We start from the raw sequence: 27,030 nt of genomic DNA on the forward strand, positions 1-27,030 counted from the left end.
CTTTGTGTATTTATATTGTGTAGAAGGTTTGGGAAGTTTCCCCCAACAATTTCTTTGAATACTCTTTCTAGACCTTTACCCTTCTCTTCCCCTTCTGGGACACCAATGAGTCTTAAATTTGGACGTTTTATTTTATCTATCATATCCCTGAGATCCATTTCAATTTTCCCCAATATTTCTTTTGTTCTTTCATTTTCTGTTCTGTGCTCCTCGAGGAGGCTGAGTTGTTGTTCAACTTCCTCTAATCTTGTATTACGAGTACTATGAGTCTTTTTAATTTGGCCTACAGTTTCTTTAATTTCCATAAGATCTTCTATTTTTTTATTTACTCTTGCAATTTCTTCTTTATGCTCTTCTAGGGTCTTCTTTATGTCTTTTATATTCTGTGCCATGCTCTTCTTCAAGTCTTTTATATCCTGTGCCATGCTCTCATTGCCTGCCTGTAGTTCTTTGATTAATTCTGACAGGAACTGTGTGTCTTCGGATCTTTTGATTTGAGTGTTTGGGTTCGGGTTCTCCATGTCGTCTGGTTTTATCATATGCTTTAAGATTTTCTGTTGGTTTTGGCCTCTTGGCATTTGCTTTACTTGATCTTTAATTTGTTAGAATTGCAGCTTGGTGACATACACTTTCTCTAACTAACCAGCAGATGGCATCCGTGAGTCACTTATTCCCCTCAAGTCAGTTCTCCCCAACTTTGTGGTATGTGGGGATCTGATTCTTTTGGGGTCCAATTGGTGCACTTAATTTGGGTGTGTTGTCGGTGCTGTCTGCCCTCAATGAGGGGCATGTGCCTGAGCGGTTAGGGAGGAAGGGCAGGTTTAATAATCAAACCTCCCAGGTGTTCCCGGAGATTTAAGGCTGTTCTCTGCCGCTGACACAAAAGTCCTTGGTATTGGCGTAGGTCCCCTGGGATTTCCGAGCGGATCCCCCCTCCCTGCTGTGCTTTTCCAGGACCTCTGCTGAGGGGGGGAGGGCCGTGCCACGTCACAAGTGAGCGCCGGCCTCCAGGGAAGCCCTGGGCCACCGGGCTGTGTAGGGGCGTTCCCAGCCCGCTTCAAAGATGGTTGAATGGGACACATTAACTTCCCCCTTTCTGCACAGCTCCGCTCTCCCAGCTCCGGGACAATCAGCCATAGGTGTATTCAAGGCCACTGTCCACGACCAATATTGTGTCGTGTGAGTGGTGCTGCGGGAAAGACTCCCTGTCAGGCTGGTTTTTTTGGCTTGGCTCTGTGCTGTGTGTTCGGCCCCGGGCAGGAGTGCCCCCGCCCGCTGGGGTGACAGCTGCGAGGCTGGGTTTCTCGGCTGGGCTCTGTGCTGTGTGTTCAGCCCCGGGCAGGAGTAGCCCCGCCTGCTGGGGAGACGGCTGCAAGTCGTGCGTCATCCCTTTGCTCCCCTGGACCCGAGACAATCAGCAGTGGGTGTGGGAAGGGGTATCCTCCACCCCAGACACCGAGGCGTTAGTCCAGACTGCTCCCGTCTTATCTGCAGCTGTTCCCGGGCTTTTTTTTTTTTTTAAAAACCACCAACCCACCGTTTCCCCACACTGCAGCATGGCCGAGGGACTCAGCCAACTCACTCACTCGTTTCAAAATGCAGACTCCTGGTTTCACCAAATGCACGTTCCCTGTGGCTTTAGCAGAACTTGTCCGGCTGGTGCTACTCTGGAAGTGGTGTTCTGGGTCACTTTCTGGTTTTTTATCTAGTGTTTTCCATGGAGGTGTTTTTTTCTCTGTCTCACCTAGCCACCATCTTAGGTTTCTCTCAATATAAATTTTAAAGGGAAGATTATTTATGCAAATCCAAAACTAAGATTTTATTACTTTTGATATTTATGACTTAATACAAAAATGGGTCCTACAAATGTTGCATTAAATGGAACCCTATAAAAACAGCATCCAAGGGACAGCTGCTCAGGCAAATTTCTCTCCAAGAGAGTCCTAATATGTTAAAGTCTCTAAAAGTTTAGAAATAAGGATTAGATATATTTTTTTTTGCTTAATTCTGAAAAAAATTTTTAATTATAATATCCAGTGGTAGTGTGACTGCAGGGAAATACATATCTTCATATTTCTTTGTGAGATTTTAAATTGGTACCATAGTCCTTCCAGGGGGCAAAACGACAATATGATTCAAAACCCCCAATATGCTTGACATCCTCTGACTCATCAGTGCCAGTTTTAGAAACAGTGGGTAAGAGAATAATCAGTTCCAAACAAAGTTTGCTCACTGTAGCACTATTATAGCAAAATTGAACATATTTCTCCAACAACCAAGAGTTGGTTAAGTAATTATGGTATGCTTATAGAGGAAATATCATGTGATAATTACAATTTATTTTCTCAACAAATATTTAAGTATGTAGTAAGATGTTCATAATGTACTGTAAAGTTTTCATAATGTCACTAAATGATAAATACAGTATGGTTCTAATTTTTAGGGACAAAACCATATAGTGAAAAAGGGAAAAAATATACCAAAATGTTAGCACTGGTTATTTCTGAGTGATGAGAAATGGGTGAACTTTTTCTTCTTGATGCTTTTCTCCATTATTTTTTCAATTTTGCTACAATAAATGTGTTGATTTTAAAAGCTTACTATATACATATATATTATTTTAAAGTTTGTGTTTGCAGAAACATTTTATAATCAAATGCATTTTAGATTTAATGACCATTAGATCTTCATCTCACTACATAAAATGATTCAAGTATTTGAAGCAGTAAATGTAATAAGTCTAAAAGTCCTATCTTTATCAAAATCCTGAAACTATATAAACATTTCAATAAATTTACTTAATTAGAAATTGGTGTTTTCATTTGGAATTAAGGATAACTGTAGTTCTGTTGGAGGTGAATTACATATGTGCTTAGATACACTTATCCATTTATTCAGCTTAAGTTGGTTAAGCTGGAACCATATTTCCCAGAATCCCCTTCCCTGTCAGTTTGTGTTGAGTAAAAGAAAAATCTGTGTGCAATCTGGAAGGTGGAAGAGGAACAGTGCCCACTGCTCTCAGAAAGTCATGGTGGTTAGGTATGGTGACAGGCAGACTCGGAGGTGCTGGTAGGTTCCAGCTGTCCTTACTCCCTCCGTACCATATCCAGCTCTTCTTCCTGACTACTGACCCTGCTGACCAAAAGCAGCCCTGGACCCATCAGCAGACACTTGGCTGCAAAACCACAGACTTCTCCATTAGAATTCTCCTTCAGTTTCCCTTTTGGGGCCTCATTTCAGTGACTGGATGTGCTTAGCATCCCAGATTGGCTGGTTGGTAAACTTCTCTGATTCCCCAACGTTCCCTTCTACAGCTTAATTTCCCAGCTCCTCCTCCCACATGCAAATGTTTCGTCTTGGAACGCCATCTTGTTGCTGCCATCTTGTGAGGAAGCCCAAGCTGGTCAACTGGCTGTTGTTGGGAGGTGCCTCAGTTCTGCTGAGCCCAGCCACCTGCCACATGAGTGACCTCAGTGAAACAATAAGAACCACCCCCCCCATCACACATGTGCGAAGTAATAAATCATTGCTGTTTTAAGTCCATAAATTTTAGTGTGGTTCATTACTCAGTAACAGATAACTGATTGTTATATATTTCTTTTGAGGTTTCTCTTAGGTCCCTCTAATTGAGAACAGAACAATAAGCAAAGCCAAAATGATTATGTACTTTTAAACAAAACCTTCAAAACCTTTAAAACTTCACCCATATTCTACTAATATAGCACTAAATATGTGGTAAGGTATATATCATATTTATATACTTCTACCAATACAAAACTGTTCAATTAGGAACCATTATAGTGTTACTAGTCCCAGAAGATTGATCACGGGATTCAATAAAAATTAAGAATTCATTCTTTAATCTTAGATGTAGTAAAAAAAAAAAAAAAAAAAAAGCTGTCATAATTTGACAGGACTCCAAATTTATTTCTCCCTCTGCCTCCAACTTAGAAAAAGGGGGGAGTTTAGGGTAGAATGGTGTGCCAGTTTGAATCTGTTATGTACCCCAGAAAAACCTACATTCTTTTAATCCATTCTTGTGGAGGCAGACCTACTGTGAGTGAGACTTTTTGATTAGGTTGTTTTCATGGAGATATGACCCTGCCCATTCAAGGTGGGTTTTAATCCCCCTGGTGGAGTCCTCTACGAGAGGATAAAAGGCAGATGAAACACAGAAACTCAGAGAGATATTTTGGAGAAACATTTTGGAGACAGCCTTTGAAACCAGAACCAGGAGAGAAGCTAAGAGATGAAATCCAGACTCTGCCCCGGAGAAGCTAAGAGAGGAACCATAGACGCTAAGAGAGAAAATGCCCTGGGAGAAGCAAGTAGCACCCACAGAAGCTGAGAAAGCCACTGAAACCAGGGCCCAGGAGAGAAGGACCAGCAGACGTCGCCATGTGCCTTCCCATGTGACAGAGGAACCCCAGATGCCATCCGCCTTTCCTCAGAGAAGGCATCATTCTTGCTGATGCCTTAATTGGGACATTTGCATGGCCTTAGAACTGTAAATTTGTAACCTAATAAAACCCCACTGAAAAAGCCAACCCATTTCTGGTATATTGCATTCTGGCAGCTTTAGCAAACGGAAACAAATGGTTTCTGAAAAAGTCTTCATTTACTCCCTACAATCCCAGGGTTGCAATGGAATGTAGTACATTTAGTACATCCACTCAGTAGATTCCTTAATCACCTCTTCATTTTGAAAAGAGTCTGTTTAACCATTCCCAGGTCTGTATTTATTTATACATCACCTTACCTATTCACAACTCAAATAGCTTTCAAAATATGCTAACATGAACCCAGTTGAAAATCAAAGAGTAACCCTCGAAGGGCTTCTGATAATCCGAATTTTTAAAACAAATGTCATAAAGCCCATATACAAAAGATTAGTGCTTTACCCTTAGCACGGACCCTCATTCATTCCTATCTTGTCTTACTTTATACAACTTTATACAAGGTTTGGTGGTCACCGAATCTACAAGAGATTCGAAGCTAGAAGACAGGAACGCACTATGCTATAGCATTACAAGAAGACAGGCAACTTAATATCAAGGATGGGAATTTAAAAAAAAACATGAAAAACAGTCACAGAAGCTGAAAATTAGTCTAACACCACTTACTGTAGGCACACAGTGGCCCTGAAGACTTCACCATTCTTTATAGCTCAGGAAATAATTAATGTATGTGTTGATGACCCCAGGTTATGAATACATTAAATTATGCTTAATATAATCTAAGCCCACAGGAAAGGAGGAAGTTTTCTGGTTTCTATCTGAAATGATTTCTTTTTTCCCCCCAATGTGATAGTTACATGACTAAAAAGTCAACTTAAAAGAAAACAGCTATCCAAAAAGATTTACTCCCTAAGGGTTTTGGAGTGATGGAATTTTAGTGTGAAACAATAGGCATTTGAAAGAAAAAGTATCTCAGAAAAATAATTCTGATCATTGGTTCTATGTCATTTATCATTTAATCTGAAGGACAGGTGTCACTAAATAATGTTTTGAGTTTTTCTTTGGTGGGGGGGAGTATACCAGAGTTCTAGGGTCAGGAGGAAGAGGAGAAAGGGTTGGGGGTTAAGAAAGAAGGGAGGAGGAAACATCAACTTTCTTATGTCATATATGTTCCAACTCCTCCGAATCTAAGTTTCTTAATTCATCATTTGTGAGTGATGAGCATGCCCTACAGTTTATACATTTTGGAATGATAATTTAAATTAAAAAAAAAAAATTTGTGCTCTTCTTGGTAATACTCAAATCAAATGAGGACTTTCCATTTGTAATTCAGACAGTAGGATTAAAGGACGTGCATTTTGTCAGAAATGAGAAATTACTGAACTGCGGGGCATTCAATTTCCATCTTGCCTGAAATCTGGAGGGTGGTCCAAGCTTCTTGTAATGACTTTTCTACAAATTGAAGCTCTAAGGGGCCCCTTCTCTTCTAACTCAAACCGGATCTGCTTTGTGTTTTTTTCTTTTTTCTGAAATGCGTCCTTTTCTCTTTCCTTAATTAGCCTTCTTCGGTGACTGCTGATACTCTTTCTGGATACCAATAGAGCACTAATGTGGTTGCAAGTCCTGATTGCTTTTACCTTGAAAGTCCTTGTCTATGGTAACTGGGCACATTCAGCGTCAGATGATGAAAATCACGCAAAAGCAGAATGAAAGATCTCTTTAAGACCTGAGTTCCTGTGGGATCTAAGAAAATGCCTTAATGGAACTGAAGAAAGGATCAAGGCAAAGGTAGCAGAGGCTCACTTACTGCTTCAGGTATGATGATCCCAACTAAAATTTGTGATCTTTCAAGGCCCAGGCCATGTCTTTTACTTTAGTGGGCCTTCTCAGAGTTTCTGTTACAGAGACAGGCCCTTCTGGGTTTACTTAATAATTTACCTTAAAAAAAATCACTCTTGTTGTTCCATAAGTATTATTGCCAAGATATATGTTGAGTTCCACTGACACCAATACTAAATAATCAAAGCCCAGACGAAGGGCCTATGATTTAAGGTGTTGGCAACGTCTAAACAATGAGTAGCCTGCTCATACTTCCTTCTACAGATTATAAATATAGAGCTTGAGATGGCAGTAGGACTGTGAGAATGAGTCTAAGTTTATGCTTATGCTTCAAGAACTTTTATTATAATGATAGATATACCACCTCAAAAAATTACCATTACAGAAACTGAGCTTTTGCATGACTTAATTGTATGCAATCACTCTTACTAGATGTCATTGTTTATGTTTATTTAGGTCAATGGAAGGATAAAGCACTCAACTGTTACCAATTTTTAAAACATTGATGGTTTATTTTGTTTTGAACGTTTACATAAATAAGCAAAAAAAGTCATCTCTAGCTTTAATAATGTGTTTTATTATATTTCTGTCTTTCAATGTTTATTTTAATCAACTGATACATTTGGCCAACGTTCATCTTTACTAATGTAATGGTTTCCCCATGAGTGGTGACAATAAAAATTACGTTACCCTCAAGTATGGCTTTGAAGATGGCCATTGAGGAATTGATTGCCTGATTTTAAGAACTACAAGTGCGTTTGCTAATCCATAAGGCTTTAGACCTTCTCAATAGGCCATGAGTGTAAGCATGGGTCTAAGGATGAGAAAGAGCCTTTTGTATCAAACCAATGCGCTCCTAATCAAGGAGCCAGCCTGGCAACCTTCACTCAGCTGATAAAGTCCAGAATGCCAACTGTGGGTCAAAGCAGCACAGGGAGCCCCAGCCCTTCGAACAGAGGCTGTTCTGGGGCAACTGGTGCCAGCCCAGGATTAAGTGTCACAGTAGCCCAGGGTTGATCCCAAGTCTCCAAGAACCCTGAAAACGCTAAGTCTGTTTTGAAGCCATTGTTGGGGTTTGGGTTTTCTCCAAGAAGTCAAAGGATGTGGCTTTAAGACTCTTAAATCTGGCATAAGCCAAGCATCCTGCAGTTGTTACCTACCATGGCAAACTTCAGGATAACAGTCACGAGAGGCAATCCATCCTCTAAATGAAGAAGACAGAGGTCTCTGAACCTGGGCATGGGCTGGTCTGAGATGTGCCAAACGCTATGGGATGGAGCAGGGAAAGCTGGGGCCGAGAAAGGCATGATTGTCTATGTGGCCCCTTCCTTCCCCACCTCTCCTGCCTAGAGATGGGCCACTCTAAAGGAGACTGCAGTCTGCTGCCAATCAACTGGGAAGATGCGCATGATGGTGGAGGACAAAGAAATGAGGAAGAACAAAAGGGCAGGAAGAACACACCCAAAAAGAAAACAGGGAGCAAATCAGCTCTTCCTCCTTGACCTCAGCTCAGTGCAAATGGCATTGGGGACAGCACCAGGAAGTCACATCTTCCTCCTCTGCCTCATCCTCAACCTCCAGCTAGTTCCAAGTGAGGATAATCCTGTCCCGGAGACGGAGTGTCCCTCTGGGCCTTCTTGCTAGTTGTAGAAACTGTTATGAGCCCTAACCTAAGCCTCAGGGCCTAAGGTCCTCATTAGGCACATGCATCCGACATGACTATCTGTTAAGTCGGTTGTTTGGTTCTGTGAACTTTCCCGCTATCATTACCAGGCACCCACCAGGCGCTAGACCAGGGGTTGGCAGATACTTTCTGTAAAGAGCCAGAGAGTAAATATTTTCGGCTTTGCAGGCCAGACGGCCTGTCTCATCTACTCAACTCTGCCGTTGTAGTGCAGCTTCAGCCAGAGACAATACATAAACGAATGGGCATTGGCTGGGTTCCAATAAAACCTTATTTACAAAAACAGGTTTGGATTTGGCTCAGGGGTTGTATATTGACATCCCCTGTGCTCTATCTTGACATACTAATCTCACATAATCCTTCTGCCAACCTCCTAAAGTTGGCTTTGATATTCCAGTTTTGCAGACAAGGAAACTGAAGCTCAGAGAGGTCGAGAAATGCATGCAAAGTCACACAGCTAACCAGTGGAGACACCAGGATTCAAACCTACACAGTCTGCTTTTGTGTGTAAACTAAGATGGACTTTTAACTCCCCTGTGGGTGTAAGCAACATGTGCCCTTTTAAATGCTAATTTTTAAAAAATCTAATTTTTTTATAGAAAAAATGATGGCTCAGGCTATGCTTATGCACAGCAACAATTACAGAAGTGCATAGAAGAGAGCGATGCCCCTGCTTGCCGGTGAATGGATGGCTCCCTTCTGCTCTTTTTCTGCCCACTGCTCTCCCAGCTGCCTCCTGCCTTTCTGGCTCTCCTCATCACTTACTGGTGTTCAGGTTTAGCTTCCAAATCCTCTTCACTTGCAGTGTGCTATGTGCTGTTGCCAAGTGAAAACAGAACATGTTACAGAAAAATCCTCTGTTGCTAGGTTCTGGCCTATGCGTAGCCTTCCATGCCTCATTCCTGTGTTGGGTTGGAATATATAGAATCGCCATTGTTGAAGGTCCAAAGTGGCAGTTTCATATGGTTCAACCTAATATTAAAGGGCAGAGACCTTGAGATATGCATTTCCTCTGGTGCTGGTGAGGTTTTCCTTCCGTTTTCTTCACAGTTCATGGTGCTGTTGCAGATGATTCAGGCAGCAGGAGGTGGGCTGCCAGAAAAGTGGGCTAAGATGTAATAATCTCTTGATTCCAGTGCATCGTATAGTATGAGGATCAGAGGGCCAGGGTCAGTCAAACAAAATGCCTCTCCACCAAACTGAAATCATTTTTGTAACTGCTTTACAGAGTTAATCTGATTTGGGGGAGTTTCTGTATGATCATCTCCTCAATCCCTTTTATTAGACTGACATAAAGCAGTCAGATTGGTTTCATAGGTTCAGGAGATGGTGAATGAATTATACAAGGGAGTGAAACAGACATGGGAAATAAATTGGAAACCTGGGGAAAGAAATGCTTCCCAGACTCCTAAAATACTACAAACTTTACTTAAAAAGCAAGGATTCATCACAAAAGGATTGAAACACATCATATGCTCCTCCTAGTCTGAGAAGGGGATTACCTTCAATGGGCTCCGCTATGGGTTGAATTGTGGCCCCCAAAAAGACATGTTCAAATCCTAACTCCTGGTCCATGAATATGAACTTATTTGGAAAGAAGGTCTTTGAAGATGTGATCCGAACTGGATGAGGGTGAGCCCTAATCCGATATGACTGGTGTCCTTATGAGAAGGGGAGAAGAGACAGAGGTGCAGAGAAGGCCATGTGAGGATGGGGGAGGCGGAGGCTGGGTGACGCAACTATAGGCCAAGGGACACCAAGGACTGCAAACACCAGAAGCCAGACAAGGCACGGCAGGAGGCCCCTCTACGGGCTACAGATGGAGCTGGGCCCACCGACACCTGGATTTTGGACTTCTGGCCTCCAGAATTGTGAGAGAATAAATTTCTGTTGTTTTTAAGCCACCAAGTTTGTGGTACTTTGTTATTGTAGCCCTGGGAAACTAAGATATGCTGTATGTGAGGATGCATGCAAAGCAGATTTTTCCTTCTAGAGGACTGATCCATTTTTGCATTAAGCCAAAACCAAAATAAAACAATTATATAAAGAAAAATATTTCACAGACAAGGATGACGTGTTGCCTCCAGATTCAAATTTCTAAGGGTGAAAAACAGGAACTTGATATGATTCCAGAAGATGGGGAATCCAGTGTAGATAAAACTTTTAAAGAAACCAGTAGAAGTAACAGAAATTAATGAAAGGGGTTGATAAACTTGACTATGTGGCATAACTACTTCCCAAAAGAAGAGAGAAAAGAATTACAGCTACACAGGAGACTGAGGCATCTTTCTGGAAACTAGTAGGAAGTACAAATTAAGAAAATCAAAGATTTTCAATACTTACTTTGTTTTCCACCTGGACGCTGTCACCTTCCCCCAACACTGCTGTGTGATGAGGTTCTATTTTTTGTTGTGCATCATCAGGCCCTACAAAAAAGATGACCCACTAAATTTAACACTTATTATAGTACCTTTATCATATGGTTACCTATTTGATTACATGGCACCATATTATTAACTTCAATTTCAGAAATAATAGATTTAGGAATTACCTTAAATCATTTGGTTATGATATTTGCTATTACCAAAGTCTGAAACTGGCTGGTTTCGACGTAGAAAAGAACAGGAAGGTGAATCCTAAATTGTGTTTCCATTTACACTCTTGATGTCATGCCCAAATAGATGTTCAATTAATGAGCAAAAAAAGTCCTTGGCATTATGTGCTTATAAGTATGTTTCCCTGGGTCATTTGTAAACCTCATAAGAATTGAGCATACTTAGGAAATTGCTCAATGCATAAATTCATTTCAACAAGTATTTATTGAGCATCTATGATGGTCTGATAATATGGGGAAATACAGAGACGTGCAAAGAAGGTTCTTGGCATTCGAATAATTCAAAATCTCATTAGGGAAACTAAATATATGCTCATGAGATAATCAGAATAATTAAAATAAAATCGAGTAAGTTGGAGAGCTATTGAAAAAAAGCTACTGAACTATGAACAAGGCTCTGTGCTAAATGCTCGAGGGGGTCTTCAGGAAGGATATGTTCCTATCCCCTCCCTACTGAGGCTCCCAGAAGAAATCATACAAGACAGCCTCTCCTAGAGGCTACACACAATAAGGTGATCAACAAAGTTCCAAGTGGTGCTGGGGAGAGAGGCTATAGTGGCTAACTTAGGTCTAGGGAACCCAGGGATTTGGCGAGGAGTTGAGTTTGAACACAGCTCTACAGGGTTAGAGACACCTTCAGAAGGCACTGCTGGGAAGGAGGGCATTCTAGACAAGCAGACAGGCTGCGCAAAGGCCAGGGGATGGCACTGTGTAGGGCCTTGCTGAGGGGACGAGTGAACCTTCTACCATCGCCAGAGCTTCTGGTGACAGTGCTGGGAAGAGCTCCAGAAATGTAGGCTGGCTTCAGAGCAAGGAACACTTGAAAGCCACACGTATCCATGTAAAATGGAGAGCCCTTGAGGATGGGTGTGGGAGGGTAACGCAGTCAGATGGGTCTTGGAGACGTAACTATGGAAGCAGAGTACAGAATGAATGGGAGGGGGCAAAACTGTAGTTAGTGCAGCCTATTAGGTGTTTACTGTAACAGTCTAAGTGGAAATGAATTATAGTCTGACCTGGGTCAGGGGACAGAAAGATAAGGATGGATTTGAGAAGTGTAGTGGAGAAAGACTCTAAGGAATTTGACAGCGGTGGGAGAGAGAAGAATCTAACATGATTCTCACAAGAGCAGAGTAATGGAGTGATCTGAAGGTTACAACAAGGGTTCTGCGAAAGAAGGGAGAAGCCCAAATGGGCAGAACTGTCATAGCAGGCTGTAGAAGGGGGCGGGACTCAGGCTGGGTCTTTCAGTTGGATAAAAAGCCAGACACGTGAACGGGCCACAGAGAGAACCTTCCAAGTGGGGTGAGCAGCCCTTACAGATGTGCAGGGGCACATACCTGCCTGACAGGTGGAGGGATAAATAAGGCCATTCAACTGACACACTGGACTGAAAGCCAAATGATCAGTGAGGAAGTACTCTTCTGAATGAAAACAATAGCTTGGGGAGTTGTTATATGAACAGAAACATAATTTGTGAATTTTGTGGATATTGATTGGGGTCCAAATAGAGATTTTCTAGATTAATCCTCCTTCTCACCTCCACTTTGGAGATAACCTATGAGGGTTCATTGTGATGCTTATAAACCTGAAATAGGACTTTACCAGAGCAGGACTTCTTAACTTGGAGTCAATGTATTCCCAAGAGCTCTGACAGAATTCAGAGCATTCGCAGACTTGAATGGGAAATAAATTACGTCTTCATTCTCCCTAACATCGGACTGAAATGGAGCCTTTCCTTCGACTAGGAACAAAGCCAACAAACCACAGTAGTATTTGCCGGACTGGTGACTCTGTCTCCAGTAGAAATCACAGATATTTTCATATCATATAACAGTCTGGTAGATATCTCAAAATATAGTTTATGCTAATCACTAAGAATTTAGAGTAGACTTGCTGCCATATCATGTTACTTCATGAATGGTTAGAGAAGCACATATAGAACTGTATCACAAACTTGTTCTTTTAACATTTTGATAACTTCCCTGCATTCATACACATTATTCAGAGAGTGGTGGGGGGTGGAGTGGGGATCCATGGCCCAAAAGAGATTCAGTCCCTCTGTCCTCAAGTCAGGGATGTGTTGGTTAATGTTTAACAACTGGCTTTCACAGTGGGGGCAGGTGGAACAGACCTGATCTGGAGTGTGTGTCAATTTCCACGGTGTAAATACTCCCATCGTGGTCAATTTCAAAGTACCAATGAGATGTCAGGGAACAGGACCATGATCAGCTCCCGTGAGCTGACAAGGGCCGGCCCCAGCACGTGGCTAAAGGTTTCTTCTCCATCAACATTTAGGTCAACAAATGTAATGTAGGTGAATGATAAAATGCCATTGATTCCCCACTCACACAAGGATTTGGCAAGAGAAAAGAGGTCTGGGAATTGAAGAAGAATCTCATTTAGGTTGGATAATATTTTAAACTGAGATATGGAGCAGCATTTTATTGAGTGAGCTTTACTGAGATTCCCTGGGGGCAACAGACCACTGTCTTCACCTTCAACTTATTCATATATAACACCGATTACCCATGCGGTCCACTCCTGGCCCCTAACTTTATCACTTAAGACGTTTCATGATACATAAGCCAAAACAGTTTATCAAACCCCTCCATGCCTTTATAGTGGAGTGAGCTGGCAAGAGACAGCTCTCAAAAACAATGCTGACCGGGGATGTCTCTGCACCTCCTATCAGGATAGTGTGCCTGACTGCAGTATTTTTTGGTCTGGGAGGAAATCCTAATTTAGAAACAAAGAGTTCCTCTGTCCAGAGGGCTCTAAGTTTAACTTTATATGGGATGTAACATCTGCACTCTCCTTGCTGACATAAGGGGGACTTGCAGCGTTGATACCGAAGACCCATGTGAACTGCTCCACCCTAAGGTGGACCTTTCTTATAGGCACTGAAGTCAGTTTCCAGGTGAAAATTTTTATATTATTATATGAAATGTTTAAAACAGGGTCACAGAAGAGCAAAGACTGATTCTATCTTCAGTCCCAGGTCATTTCTGTGATATGTCATCCATCTGATTATCTCCTGGACCTAAAATGAATCTCAAAGAAAATACATTTTACTGTTTCTGACTACTTTCAATGATAAACAGAGCCAAAATCAGATAATAAATAGTTTCCATTGAGAATCTTTGCCAAGAATGTTAAATCTACTGGTGCAGTTAAGGAAAATTTAGCTGAAAACAATTAAATTGCAAATAGCTTTGTTTGCCTCAACAAGAAGAGAAGGGCAAAACTACTTTCAAACCTATTTTAAAGTTAGTGTTGCATTTTCAAGGCATGATCAATCACTGCAATTTCTTTGTCATTCTTCTTCTCTTTGTAAGAACTGCTGGCCCACCTACTCTCTGTTCTCCACATTCTGGGTCTTCCAGCGTAGATTCTGACATCTTCAATTCTATATGTACAGTTGAAGCCCTCTCATCTGATGCAATCATCATCATATTGAAAAAGTCAAACTGCCTCAAACATTTTATTTTAACGTAAAGCACAAATGGGCAGTCTTTTGCCAATGTGTAGAAATAAAGTCATGCTGGGTCTGCTGATTGGATTTGATCATTGTCTTTCTTAATAAACCACACCCACAATGCACCATCTAAATCCTTCTAGATTATTATGATTTCCCCAACCTTTTATCATCATCTCTCCCATACTGATACAAAAGGCATTTTGTTTTTGCAATTCAGTTCTACAAAGCACTTGATGCAGTTATTCTAGGAACACCCACTCTCTTTTCAAACTTATTTCATTCATTTACATGTTGTTTAATTAAATCAGATGATTTCAATTAGTGGTATAACTGGCATAAACAGATTTGAGAACAAACACAACTGCCTTTAGGGTCACTAGAAGCCAGGTGGTGGGTGTGGAATTGGGCAGGGCGACAGGGAGGAGGCAGATGTCCTGGGTGTGCAGGCGCCTCCCTCAAGGTGGTCACCAAGGAATGGGGTGCACTGGTCAGCCCAGTGGCGGTCAATTATGGGAACTTCTACCGTATGTATGTGTTTCCCCTCCTTGACCATAAGATCCTGGGGGCCATGTCAAACTTCGTAATACCACCCAGAACCAGAAGCAAAGGGCTGAGTACAAACTATGCCCAGATGATTACTTAAATAGATTTGAAACATTTTACTGACCCTATAAGCCAGTGAGCTCTCGGTTCAATAACCACAAATATTTTTCGATTTCTAAATACACTGTTTTCTAGGTATCAATGGTATACTTGATATACTTGACACTGGTCCTTCTAGGGGACTGGCAACTAAGGTGATAAAATATAACCAAGCTTTAGGGATACAGGATATAAACTCTTGTGCCCTTTTGATCTCTGTGTTAACGTGTAAGGTCTTTTTTATTATGACTGTGGGGAAGAGGTTCAGTGCAAGTATCTCTGGTACCTCTTGGCTTTCTGACCATGTAGTTTTTATTTTATTTTGATTTTTTTTAATCATATGCTACATAGTCTGGCTGAGGACTGGTCACAGGACTTTTTGCCTCAATAAAATATTGTTGTCAAAGGTCTCTCTCCTGCGCAATTATTAAGATGATCCCTGAAAATCTTAAAACTTTTCAAATGAATATTTTCTTTAATATGAAAGTGCTAATTCTACTGGTCTTATATTAATGTTCTCTTAACTCCTCTCCTTCAGGATGTCACAGTGGAGTACAGCATATCCACCTTGAACTTTTACAACGTCTAACTTAGACAACTCATTAGATGTCCAGAATTTTCTAATGTTCAAAACACCATGTGTTTGCACTCAAACGAAATCTACCAATGCCCATCTTTTAAAGGCTTCCTGCCGTCAAAAGTCCTCCTAAAATTTTATGGAGTTTCCCCAGATAATTTTCTCCACCCAAATTGCAGCCTGTTTATTCCAGCCCAACACACTGAAGGGGGGGGGGGAGATATGAAATCGCTGCAGCAGAACGGAGGTGACTGACATCTGGGAAAGGACAATTCCGAGCTTACCGGTGGTTAGCTGGTGGCATCCCGGTTTCATGGGCAGGATAAACTTGTGGCAGTATGCCAGGAAGGACTTTTTGGGGATTCTCTCCACAGATTTTATAAATCAGTATTCAGTGGCTATTTCTGCATTGTCATTCCTTCTTCTCTGGCTATTTGTTTTTGCCCTCTTGTATTTTTCCCATTAACACCCCATTAGGGGGTGGGGAGGAGAAAGGGAAGAAGATAAAATTCAAATGAGGTCATCTGGCCGGCCACTCACTGGCCAAAGCCAAGTCCCCAAGAGGCCAGTTTAGTGAGCTGGGTTGGGTTCTCTCCAAGGCCCAGTTGACTCGGGACAGATGCAAGTTCGTTCCAAGGCTATAGACTGAGGCCCCATCTCCTGCCAGATCTTTTACACTTGTGGCCCCGGGTCACAAGGGGGAACCAGGCCGGTGAACAGGGATGACTCAGAAAACTCCCCACTCACCTCGAGGAAAGCACTTTGTACTTAACTTCTCAGACAAAATGTCAGGCCACCAGGATACAATTACTGATGAAAACCCACTTTGCGGGATTGCTCGTTAGTTTTCCTTCCCTTTGCCCTCAACAGTGTCATTTAAGCCCAAATCAACCGGGAGCCCTGCTCTTGCTCAGGAGTTGGCAAACTCCCGCCTCCAGCTGCCTGTTTTTGTACAGCCCATGAGCTAAGAAAGGTTTGTACATTTTTAAATGGTTGGAAATAATCAAAAGAAGAGTATTTTGTGACACTTGAAAATGATAGGAAAGTCACATTTCAGCAGACATCAAGTTTTATTGGCCACGCCTGTCCATTTACCTGTCGTCTGTGGCTGATGTTGTGCCAGGAGACAGGGTTGACTGGTCGCAACTCACACTGTAAGGACTACAAAGCCGAAAATATCTACTATCTGGCTCTTCACAGAAAAAGTTTGCTGACCTCTGCTCTTCTGCATTCGACACTAAGATTTCTGGGATCTCTGCCATATTAGAATTCATATGCTTACTCGATCACTCTCCATTTGCACGTATCATTTTGTTTCTCTTGAAGTCCTAGGCCAGGAATGCTAACTCCATAAAAATGCTTTTTTTTCCTCCATTTCTATCAAGTAACTATATAATTCTCAGGTTTTTCGAAAGATCATAAAACCAAATGATGCTTCATCTCTCCTAGATGGTCATATAGTTTAATGTGTGTGCACAGGGACTTGTGATACGACTACTAATTTTTTTTACACATTCTTGACTGCTGAAGTAAATGAAGTTTATTTCTGACCTGCATTTGAAATGCTATTCAGTGAGAGAGGAACTAAACCCATTTGTACTATATTAAGAATAACTTCAAAATACATGTGTCTGTGGGACCACTGTTTTCCAGAAACTTCAGTGTTCTCCTACCTGAGGGTAAGGTAGCTTCCCTCACAGAACATGCTGGAAGCTGAGAGGTGCCCTGCGTATCTGTGCCAGGATGTAGAGAGGGCTGGCGTGGGAGAAGAGGAGGCACAATATTCAATTACATAGAAGGTTCCATCTTACATTTCCTTCTCTTCAGAAGTTTAAATGAAATTGCAATTCAAACAAAAGCAACTTACCAATATACACATCTCCAGAAATGGTATAAATGAAGCTTGTCCACCCTGAAAAGGGACATTTAAAAGGTTAGTTTCCATAATGCCAAAAGGAACAAAGAATGTAAAAGATAAGATCTGGAGTCAGACATTTATTTTAGGTTTTAAGTTCTGTGAGCTATTTAACACACACACATACACACACACTCCCCCCTCCCCTCCTTCTCTCTCTCTCTCACACACACACACACACACACACACACACACACATACAGCTAAACCTAAGTGGCTTGGCTCCAAATGTTTAAGAGTCTCCAAAGTAGACAGTCCACAATTCCCTTGGCCTTATACTATTCGCCAACAGTTGAAGTATTAACAAATAAACTGTTTCTTCCAGTTCTACCATCATGATATTTACACTGCAACACCCAACTGCACTTTATCTCCAGTTCACTAAACCTCCAGGTAGTTTTTAGTGGGAACATAATGCTAGAACATGCTTTGCTTTACTTAGTTGTGGTCTAGTCTCCAGTGAACTCATTCCTTTTATCCATCCTAAAATAGAGCATCGCTTCCAGGGACGCATAATCTTTGTGTTATGAATGGGCTTCAGCTGGTCTGCAAACTCCCTGGAATTGTCCACAGAATCATCCAAGTGTGTCCATCTTTCTGAGAAGAGGGTGCAGAGTATTCACCAGATCCTTACCACAACCCATCGGGCCAAGAGTCCAGAGCCTCGGGCAACCTGCACTCTGTACTCTCAGCACCAATACTTGATTCTTATGGATATTTACGTATCATGCCCATGGCCCAGAAGAGATGCAATAGTTCTATGGAGAGACATGAACCTAGAAATGGCAAGCTCAGAATGGATTTAGGACATCACTCCTTAGAACTTTGGTGGAAAAGGAGAAAGGGAGTGCAGGGCAGAGTTCAAGGCCAGAACGGCAGGGCCCAGACTGGAAGCCAGGTGAGAGGACACTTGGTGAAGGCAGGGGAGGAAGGGGCAAGGAGGACAAAACATACTCTCAGGATGTGGCTGTGATGGCAGAGGCACTGAAATGCACCAGACAGGCACATAAGAAAAGAAATAAATAACTGATAAAACTTAACATAAATTGAGTCTGGTTAAGGAAATCTAAAGGATGGCATCCCAAACCAAAAAACAAAAGCACTTGGGTGGATGCCAGAGGACATTAATCCATCCCTCTATTTCACAGGTGTTCCTCTCTGAGACTTTGCTAGAATAAATTTATCCCTCTGGGAGTAACACTATTTGGTCATAGCTAACTTACTCGGTTTCTCCCTTATTCATCTGCTTGCACGGTGTTGTGCCATCATTTATCGAACATCTACCACGTGCATGCACACTGGAGGCGGAGCCACAAAGACAAATAAGGCCACGGCAAGGGGTGTTCAAGTTGAGCTCCTTTGGGGAGGGGGTTTGTGGAAGGTGCTGGAAAGGCCTGCCAACAGTTTATAGCCTGATTCTACAGGTCTTCTCCGCATGGGCTGGCTCTGCTTCAGCACTTCTTTCTGTTTTCTAAGGGATGCCGAGCTTCCCTATTCTCCTTTAGTCTGATTTATAATCAAACTCTGCAATAAATATACCCCTTTCTTCTCTGCTCCTTTAGAAATGCAGCCACTGAAAATGGTTTGTTTCTTTTTCAAAGAACAAATGCCTTCGTTTTTTCTCTGATTATAAAAAATAATACATGCTTATTTAAAAATGTTTCTAGAATGCAAAAGTCTGTAACATCTAAAGTGAAATCTTTCTGCAATCTTCATACCTAACCTGACACACAGACACATACACACACACAGAGCCAGCTAGCAATTTGGTATTTGTGTTTTTAGTTGTTTTTTTCCCCCTTTTACACTATACATCATTTGCTTAAAAACTAGAAAAAACTTAATGTTCTATCGTGGACACCTTTCCATGTCAAAACAGAGATGTTAACACATCATGGAAAAGACTGCATAGCATTCCATTACAGGAGTATCATAATTTATATAGTCAACCCCCTCCTCTTTGTAGGTGAAAGGTATTTAAAAATTAATTCTTTCCATGTTAAACAAAACCTCAAAGCTCTCCATTGCTCAGCTTTTCTTTGGGATAATTTTAATTGTCCTAATCCCATTTCTCCCCCTCCTTCTTTGCCTCCTACGCACCCTCCAAGCAGAAAACTAGACCACAGAAAACTAGACCACACGTAATTGCCTAGGTCTGTTTTCTTTCCCTTTTAATCTTTTTACATGATCCAGAAGGACCAAACATTTATTTAAAGGAATGACCCAGTCACTTTAGTAAGGGCATACAGTGATTATTGCTCCTTGCAAAAATCTTCTATTAGGATATAGTCAGTATCCAGGAATAACAAAATAACAGTGACCAGTGCCGACACACTTCACTGCTGGTTGGAAAGCACAGTGTTCGAGGGAATGAAGTAGCAACAGGGGGTGACTGCCTTGTTTTCTTCTTTCTAGCATGTTGTTCATCTGCCCTTGTTTCTATTAATCTTGTTTAATTTCCATTAAAATTGTTTCCTAAAGCTACCACTAAACAAACATCAAATTATGAGAATGCTTGATCAATGCTTAAGAACAATCGCATTCATTCATTCAGTCAGTCATTCTTGGTTGATACTAAAAAATTTTTTTCCGTACAAAATGGCTTCTACAGACCTGGTAGAGATTCATGGGGGTTGAGGGTAGAGAAGAAATAAACACCCAGCTGAGTTTATAGAAGGTGCACTGAGGCCCCTTGGAATACAGGTGAGACAAGCCCCACATGAAAAGACATAAGGCTTGGGGTCCAGGGCCTCGGGGGGTACAGATGGAGTAGGCCCCAGGATGCAGGGATCCACTCAAACCCCTAAACACAAGGGACCACCAAAGTAGAAAGCAGGGGAGGAGAAAAAGGAAACTAAGTTAAGGGGCTTCAGGCCCAGCTTCCCAGCCAAGTGGAGCCCTCCGTCTCTAGGGGAGTCCCTACCACCTTGACTCCTTCCCTGGCCAATTCCAGAAGGTTCCCTAGAATCCCTGGCCCCACATGGTGGGGTCTTGAGGCCCACTGGGAGTCAGAGGCTGCCTGGGAGGAGCAGGAAGTCCCAGGGGGACACAGTGGGGGACAAGAGGGTACAGGAGCCTCCCCTCCTCGAAGCCCTCAGTCTCCTTCTTGCTGGCCAAGCAGAAGCCTTTGTCCTATGTCACCAATTAAATACGCATGCTCCAGCCCTTGCGGAGAGCAGGACTGCACAAGGAAAGCCTCCTCCTGTGAGATTTTCTGTCTTTCCTTCTTCCCTCCTCTCTCCTCCCACTTTTACGTCCTGCATCAGGAACGGACACAATCCCCAGTTTTATTGCTCTGTCCCAGTTTGCACCCCTGACATTTCCCTTTCTTCTACAAATATGGCCGGTCTCCAAGGTACTGGCACTTTGCGCCTGGGACGCTCTCCCCTTCCCTCCGAGAATGACAGTATAAACTGAGCGGGGATGGAGATCGGATTTTACCTCTGGCAGGGCAGGAAGGCTAAGTCAGTAACACATTAAGTCAGGACCTTCCTTTGCCAAACACAGAAAAATGTAAATTTCTTTTAAATATGTCAATTATTTCTCTGGTATTTGTTCTCGTTTCCAGGGATGTTTCCTCACAATCTAATTCTTGCAAAAGTCCCTAATGAGAACTTTTTCTGGCGATCACTCCTTGCCTTAACCCAACTCGTTTTCCTACTGCCTGAGTCTCGGAATTCATTATTTCAAAGAGCTTTACTCAACTACTCCTTACACATACATGTGTAGGAAAAACATAAAAACATGGCCTGATGACACAGCTAATCCATGCTGGAGGTCCGCTCTAGGGAGGGAAGGAGAGAGGGGAATGTGCTAAGGACAGAACGCACTTCCACTGCAAACTCTGCGGTGTCACAGGGGTGGCCAGACCCTCAAGGAAACTGCGCCTTCCGCTTCTGCAGGCAGCTCTTGTCACTGTCACCGTGGACTGCACCCCTGGCTGCCTAGGACAGGAGGCAGACCCTGCCTGGTCCTCCCCTCCCCTCTCCACTCCTCTGAATTACTCTTTTCTATTTTGAGATAATTTCCGATGTGCATAAAAGTTGCAAAAATAGAACAAAGAATTACTAGACACCCTTCACCCAGATTCCCCCAAAGCTACCATGTTGTCACCTAGGCTTTATCATTCTTCTCTCTATATACATTTGAGTAACAGACATGATGCTCCTTTTACCTCAAAATAATTTTCAGTATGTACTTCCTAAAAACAAGGCTATTTTCCTGCATAGCCATAGCGCACTTAGAAAAACTACAAAATTAACGTTGATACAATAGTATTATCTACGCACCAATATTCAGATTGTGTCAATTGTCTCAGTAATGCCCTAGGGCCAAAGGAAAAATAAGTTTCTAGACCAGGAACCAATCCGAGATCACATGCTGCCATTTAGTTGTCACGTCTAGTGTCCTGTTAGCTGAAACAGTTTCTCACACTTTTTCTTTCATGAAAAGTGCAGACCAGTTATTTTGTAGGGTGCTTCCCAGTTTGGGTTTTTCTGCTGTTTCCTAATAATTAGATCAAAGTGTTTGTAAATACTTTTCCCTCCCAAATTTGGAGGAAAGTTTTTATTTCTTTTGAATACTTCAATTTTTAAAATTCAGAACAGCACAAAGGATGATATAATAAACAGATATTTTACCATATTTATTTCATATCTTTCTTTCCTTTCACAGATCAAACCATATAGTTGAAAGCAATGTCCCCTAACTGGTTGCCTTATTTCCTACACACGCAAATGCGAATTTTCTACAAGCACCTCCTCACCCCCCAGCCCACCTTAAAACCCTTCCATGACTCCGTTTTCTCCCAAGACAAGCCTGAACTGCTAGCCTCGGCATACTAGATCTGTCTTAATCTGGCCCTACATTTTTTTCTCCAGCATCACTGTCCATATTTAATTCTGAACCAGCAAAACCTCTCTTGTAGAAAGGAAGAAGGATGAGGCAGCAGCAAACTTTAAAGGCAGCCTTGCAGTGTCAGTGTCATGGAAAATAAAACAACTAAGTAACCATAAAACAGTGAATAAAGCAAACACACATGATTACTGACAGAAAGGGCAGATTTAAAATCACCCACAGAGAGATCTAGGACAAGACTCTTTAATCTCTTTGAGCCTGTTTCCTAGTTTATAAGATAAGGAAATAATATGCACAGCACAGGGCTATGGTGATGATCAAGTGGCGCTGGTGTATGTGGACGGACAGACGGACACAGACACACACCCTACCTACACAAATGGCACTTAGTAAATGATTAACAAATGTCAGTTCCCTTTTGTGCCCCTTCCTTCTATTTCCACTTTCCTCTGAGTTGATGCAGGTCAGGAGGTTGCAGTGGCTACTATGGAAGCTTCTGATGAGGCTGTGACCTGGACCAGAGAGGAGCCATCACTACGGAGATGACCCCATTGCCCACCCCCCACCGCACTCCCTCTCAACAACAAGCCAACTTGGTCTCCTCTGGGGTTATTCTCTATACTGAGCAAAGCTTGGCCAAGTCGCTGTTCCCTGAAATGTAGCAAACGGATCTGTGCTGTCCTCAGCAAGCACCTTGTGACACTTAGGATCCTGTCTGTGTCCCATGGAACCCTGCAGTCTAGAATTGCTGACATAAACTGGGCTTTCTGATTATACAGCAAGCAACAGATTACTACATGATCTATAAGCTTTAACACCAATCTTGTAAGGAAAGATAAGCAGCTAATGAAAGACAGATGACAATTTTGCAATTATGCAATCTGGAAAAGAGGCAGGTTATTACAAGAACCTGTGGGACTTCCATCCAATGAAAACAAGAGCAAGCCCGTTTTACCATATTTGACGAGTGACATCAGTAATAAAATGCCCAACAAGATTGCACAGAATGGTACACACAAAAAGACGCTCAAGAGAACTGGCTTTCCAGAGCAAGACATACTCAGAAAGAGTTTCATACATTACAGAACTATCTATCATACTGCAATTTGTGTTTATAAACCATGGGCATATAACACTCAGAGCCACCTCTAAAGACCTTGAATTTTAAACAAGAACCACTGCATCCTCCAGGACAACCTTCCTCTGTGGTTTGGTCCACACTGACAATACTGAATACTGATTGCATCAGAGACTAACAGAGAAACTAAGAAATAAATGACATGTATTGTTCTGAATAAGAAATGTTTGAGCAGTGTAAGTTCTTCGGAAGGTAAACTCTCAGAAGACAGTGTGGTGTGCCCAGAACAGAGCCTAGTCCACAGGAGGACAAACTCTGCTGATAATTTTCTAATAAAATAGCAAGAAAACAAAACTTATTAAAATCTTTGAAGGCTATTCTTTTCTTTCAAGACTTAAATCTACACTGAAGTCTTCCTGCCAACAAGGTTTTTAATGTGATAAATTTTTAGCTAAATTAATACATGCTACTATTATTCTTTGGTTTCATTTGAACAGAACTTCTCTTCAAATATACATTAATCACAATCGGTTTTGCGTTGCTTCAGAATAATTCAGAAAATAATTCAGATACACATACAATTATAAAATTACATTTAGATCTGTAAAATAGAAACTATTTTAGACATTTGTATTTAGATGGAAGTGAAGTTTATGGACATTTAAGAACCAAACTGTATTGAATTTTAAGGGTTAAATAAAGGTTCAGAAAACAATAGAAACCCAAAACAAGTAGGGAATGTCATAAAATCCCTAACAGTATTAAATGGACATATTTAGACATCTGATGGTTTTTAAAAGAAAAAAATTTTAATGGCTTCTAGAAAACATGAATAAAAACCACTGTGTTAAAATCGAAATACATTGAAATTCTTAGAACAGTTTCTTAGATTACATTGACCATCAATTTAATCTGTTCTCTCCTGAAGATGATGTAACAGAAAAACACAATACAATTTTCCAACTGGTGAGAATGGAGCATTACAATTTTTTTAAATAGCCTTTTTTATCTTTTTTTTTTTTTAATCAATCTGCAACATCTTGGGTTTATTTAGAATATGCCTATGGCACCGCTGTAGGGTAATGGTCACTAAAGGTCCATTAATTCATTCTGTGCAGGACAAGAGGGTGGTTCACAGCCACGGCTAACATCAGACCATGTGCGTTAGAATTTCAGCCCCAACACTCACTATCATGGTGACCGTGTGCCAGTGACTTGCTTCTCATCAACGGAGTAAGCAAAATTGATGGGATGTTACTTCCAAGACCAGGTGACATAGAGACTCTGGCTTCCATGGCCTCTCCCTCTGTACCGGTTTGAAATTATTATGTCCCCCAAAATGCCATTATCTTTGATGTAATCTTGTGTGGGCAGATTGTATCAGTGTTGATTAGATTGTAATTCTTTGAGTGTTTCCATGGAGATGCGCCCCACCCAACTGTGGGTGATGACTCTGGTTGGATAATCTCCATGGAGGTGTTGCCTGCCCATTCAGGGTGGGTCTGAATTAAATTACTGGAGCACTATATAAGCTCAGACAGAAGGAATGAGCTTGCTACAGCCAAGAGGGACACTTTGAAGAATGCACAGGAGCTGAGAGAGGAGCTGCAGATAAGAGACAGTTTGAAGACGGCCGTTGAAAGCAGACTCTTGCTCTGGAGAAGCTAAGAGAGGACAAACACCCTAAGAACAACTAAGAGTGACATTTTTGAGGAAATGCAACCTAGAGAGGAACGTCCTGGGAGAAAGCCATTTTGAAACCAGAACTTTGGAGCAGACGCCAGCCACGTGCCTTCCCAGCTGACAGAGGTTTTCCGGACACCATTGGCCATCCTCCAGTGAAGGTACCTGATTGCTGATGTGTTACCTTGGACACTTTATGGCCTTAAGACTGTAACTGTGTAACCAAATAAATCCCCTTTATAAAAGCCAATCCATTTCTGGTGTTTTGCATTCTGGCAGCATTAGCAAACTAGAACATCCGCTTTTGTGCTTTTGCTCGCTCTGAGGAAGCCAGCTGCCACGTGCTGAGCTGCCCCATGGAGTAGCCCATGTGACAAGGAACCGAGAGCAGAGTCTGGCCAACAACCCTCTAGGAAGTGAATCCTGCCAGTAGCCATGAGGGTGAGCCTGGAAGCGGATCCTTCCTGGTTGAGTATTGGGATGTCCGCAGCCCTGGCCGACACTGTAACTGGAGCTTTGTAGGGAGCCCCAGGGCCATGGGATTCAGCTAAGTTGTGAGTCACTGTGAGATAATAAATGTTGGTTTAAGGCACTGGGCTTTGGGTTAATTTGTTATGCAGCAATATAGATGACCAACAGTAAGATAGATTTAAACCTATCATAATCTGATTTACTGAGTAGCTACTGTATTCACGGCATTAAAATCTACTTTTTAAATCAAATGAGGAAGATGTGACTCCTTCCCTTTTTCTCTTTCCTTGAAGGTAAACATAGAAGCAAAAATGTTGACAGTATTTAAGAGGGTGTGTTAGTTTCCCACTGCTGCCGTAACAAATTACCACAAACTTGGTTGCTTAAAACAACAAAAATGTACTATCTTACAGTTCTGGAAGTCAGTAGTTTGAGAATGGGTCTCACAGGGCTAAAATTCAGGTGTCGGCAGGGCTGTGTTCCTTCTGAAGGCTCTAGGGGAAATCCATCTCCTTGCCTTTTCCAGTTTTTAGAGGCTGCTCCTATTCCTTGGCTTGAAGCCCCTTCCAGTTTCAGAGCCAGCAGTCACATTGCTCTGACCCCCGCCTTCCATGGTCCCATCTCCTTCTCTGACCCTGACTCTCCCGACCCCATCTTTCACTTCCAGGGACCACTGTGATTACCCTGGGCCCACTTGGATTATCTCTCCATCTCAAGATCCTTAACTTAATCACACCTACAAGGTTCCTTTTGCCATGTAAGTAACACGATCATAGGTTCTGGAAATTAGGGGGCCACTGTTCTGCCTACCACAGAGGTGTAGATTATGCGTTCTCTAATGAAATTTTGTTTATTGACCTACATATACTGGACAGAAAAGTGGAAAGTTCAGAGAAGCAAAACGATTCAGAAAATTAAGTTTTCCCATACCACAATGGTTCTCCATTTTTTGCATTCCAGATCATGCTTTCAAATACCTAGTAGCAGAGATGCTGTGAAGAAAGACGGAGAAAACAAACAGAATGGCCAGTGATGGCCAAACTCTGATACAGGCAATCAGAAGATGAAGGGAACATGAGGACCAGAAGGCACAAGTTTCTTGGAAAAGACTGATATTTTCCTAGAAATACAGATTTATGTTCTTAATGAAGGATAACAAACAGCATTATCTGTATATCACTTTGTAGCAGGAAAAATCAGATTGCTTTGCAAGACATGGTAAAGTCACCACACACACATACACACACACACAAAAAAAAACCACACAACTACTTATTCTTATTTTAGCCAAGAGCTAACATGAAAAACATGTGGCCAATGTGAAAGGAATCTGGTACTGTCAGAGACCTGACAAATTGGATTCTTTGTAAGTGATGCATAGTCCAGCTCAATTCCTGATATCAACTACCTTCCAAAAACATCACTGCATGAAACATCTGTTTTCTGCAAGATTAGCACAACTCAACAGAAACATGCCTAGCCCGAAGGAAATAAAGAGATGGTAAAAATCAATTTTGATACTATTTATGGGAAGGAATTCAGAAAATATCCAGGCTGATTCATGAGAAATGTTTTTGGCGTCCCTTAACTGGGTATCTCTTGGGAGGTATGCATTTTCCTATTGTCAGGGATGGGACAGTGGCAGTCTATGCTTCAATTTCTATTCCATTTGTCTGGTAATGATACAACCAAATCAACATCAAATTAGCTAAACTGCAAAGCTAATGCCAAA

At 41.8% G+C, this 27,030-nt stretch overlaps 1 protein-coding gene across 4 annotated transcripts in view; it reads right to left on the reverse strand.

The window, feature by feature from the left end:
• The window catches only part of PIR (pirin), a 121,429-nt gene that overhangs the window by 15,255 nt on the left and 79,144 nt on the right, over nt 1-27,030 (reverse strand). For all 4 annotated transcript variants that reach the window (XR_005214671.1, XM_037822660.1, XM_037822659.1 and 1 more), the window contains exons 7-8: nt 17,162-17,206; nt 10,324-10,406 (exon numbers count right to left, since the gene is read on the reverse strand). Coding sequence is in view for 3 of the 4 variants with exons in the window: in XM_037822660.1 (XP_037678588.1) it covers nt 10,324-10,406; nt 17,162-17,206 (128 nt within the window). In the remaining variant the exon portion in view is untranslated. The remainder of the gene's footprint in view (nt 1-10,323; nt 10,407-17,161; nt 17,207-27,030) is intronic.

Source organism: Choloepus didactylus, chromosome X (genome assembly GCF_015220235.1).
Source record: "Choloepus didactylus isolate mChoDid1 chromosome X, mChoDid1.pri, whole genome shotgun sequence".
NCBI classification, from domain to species: Eukaryota; Metazoa; Chordata; class Mammalia; order Pilosa; family Megalonychidae; genus Choloepus; species Choloepus didactylus.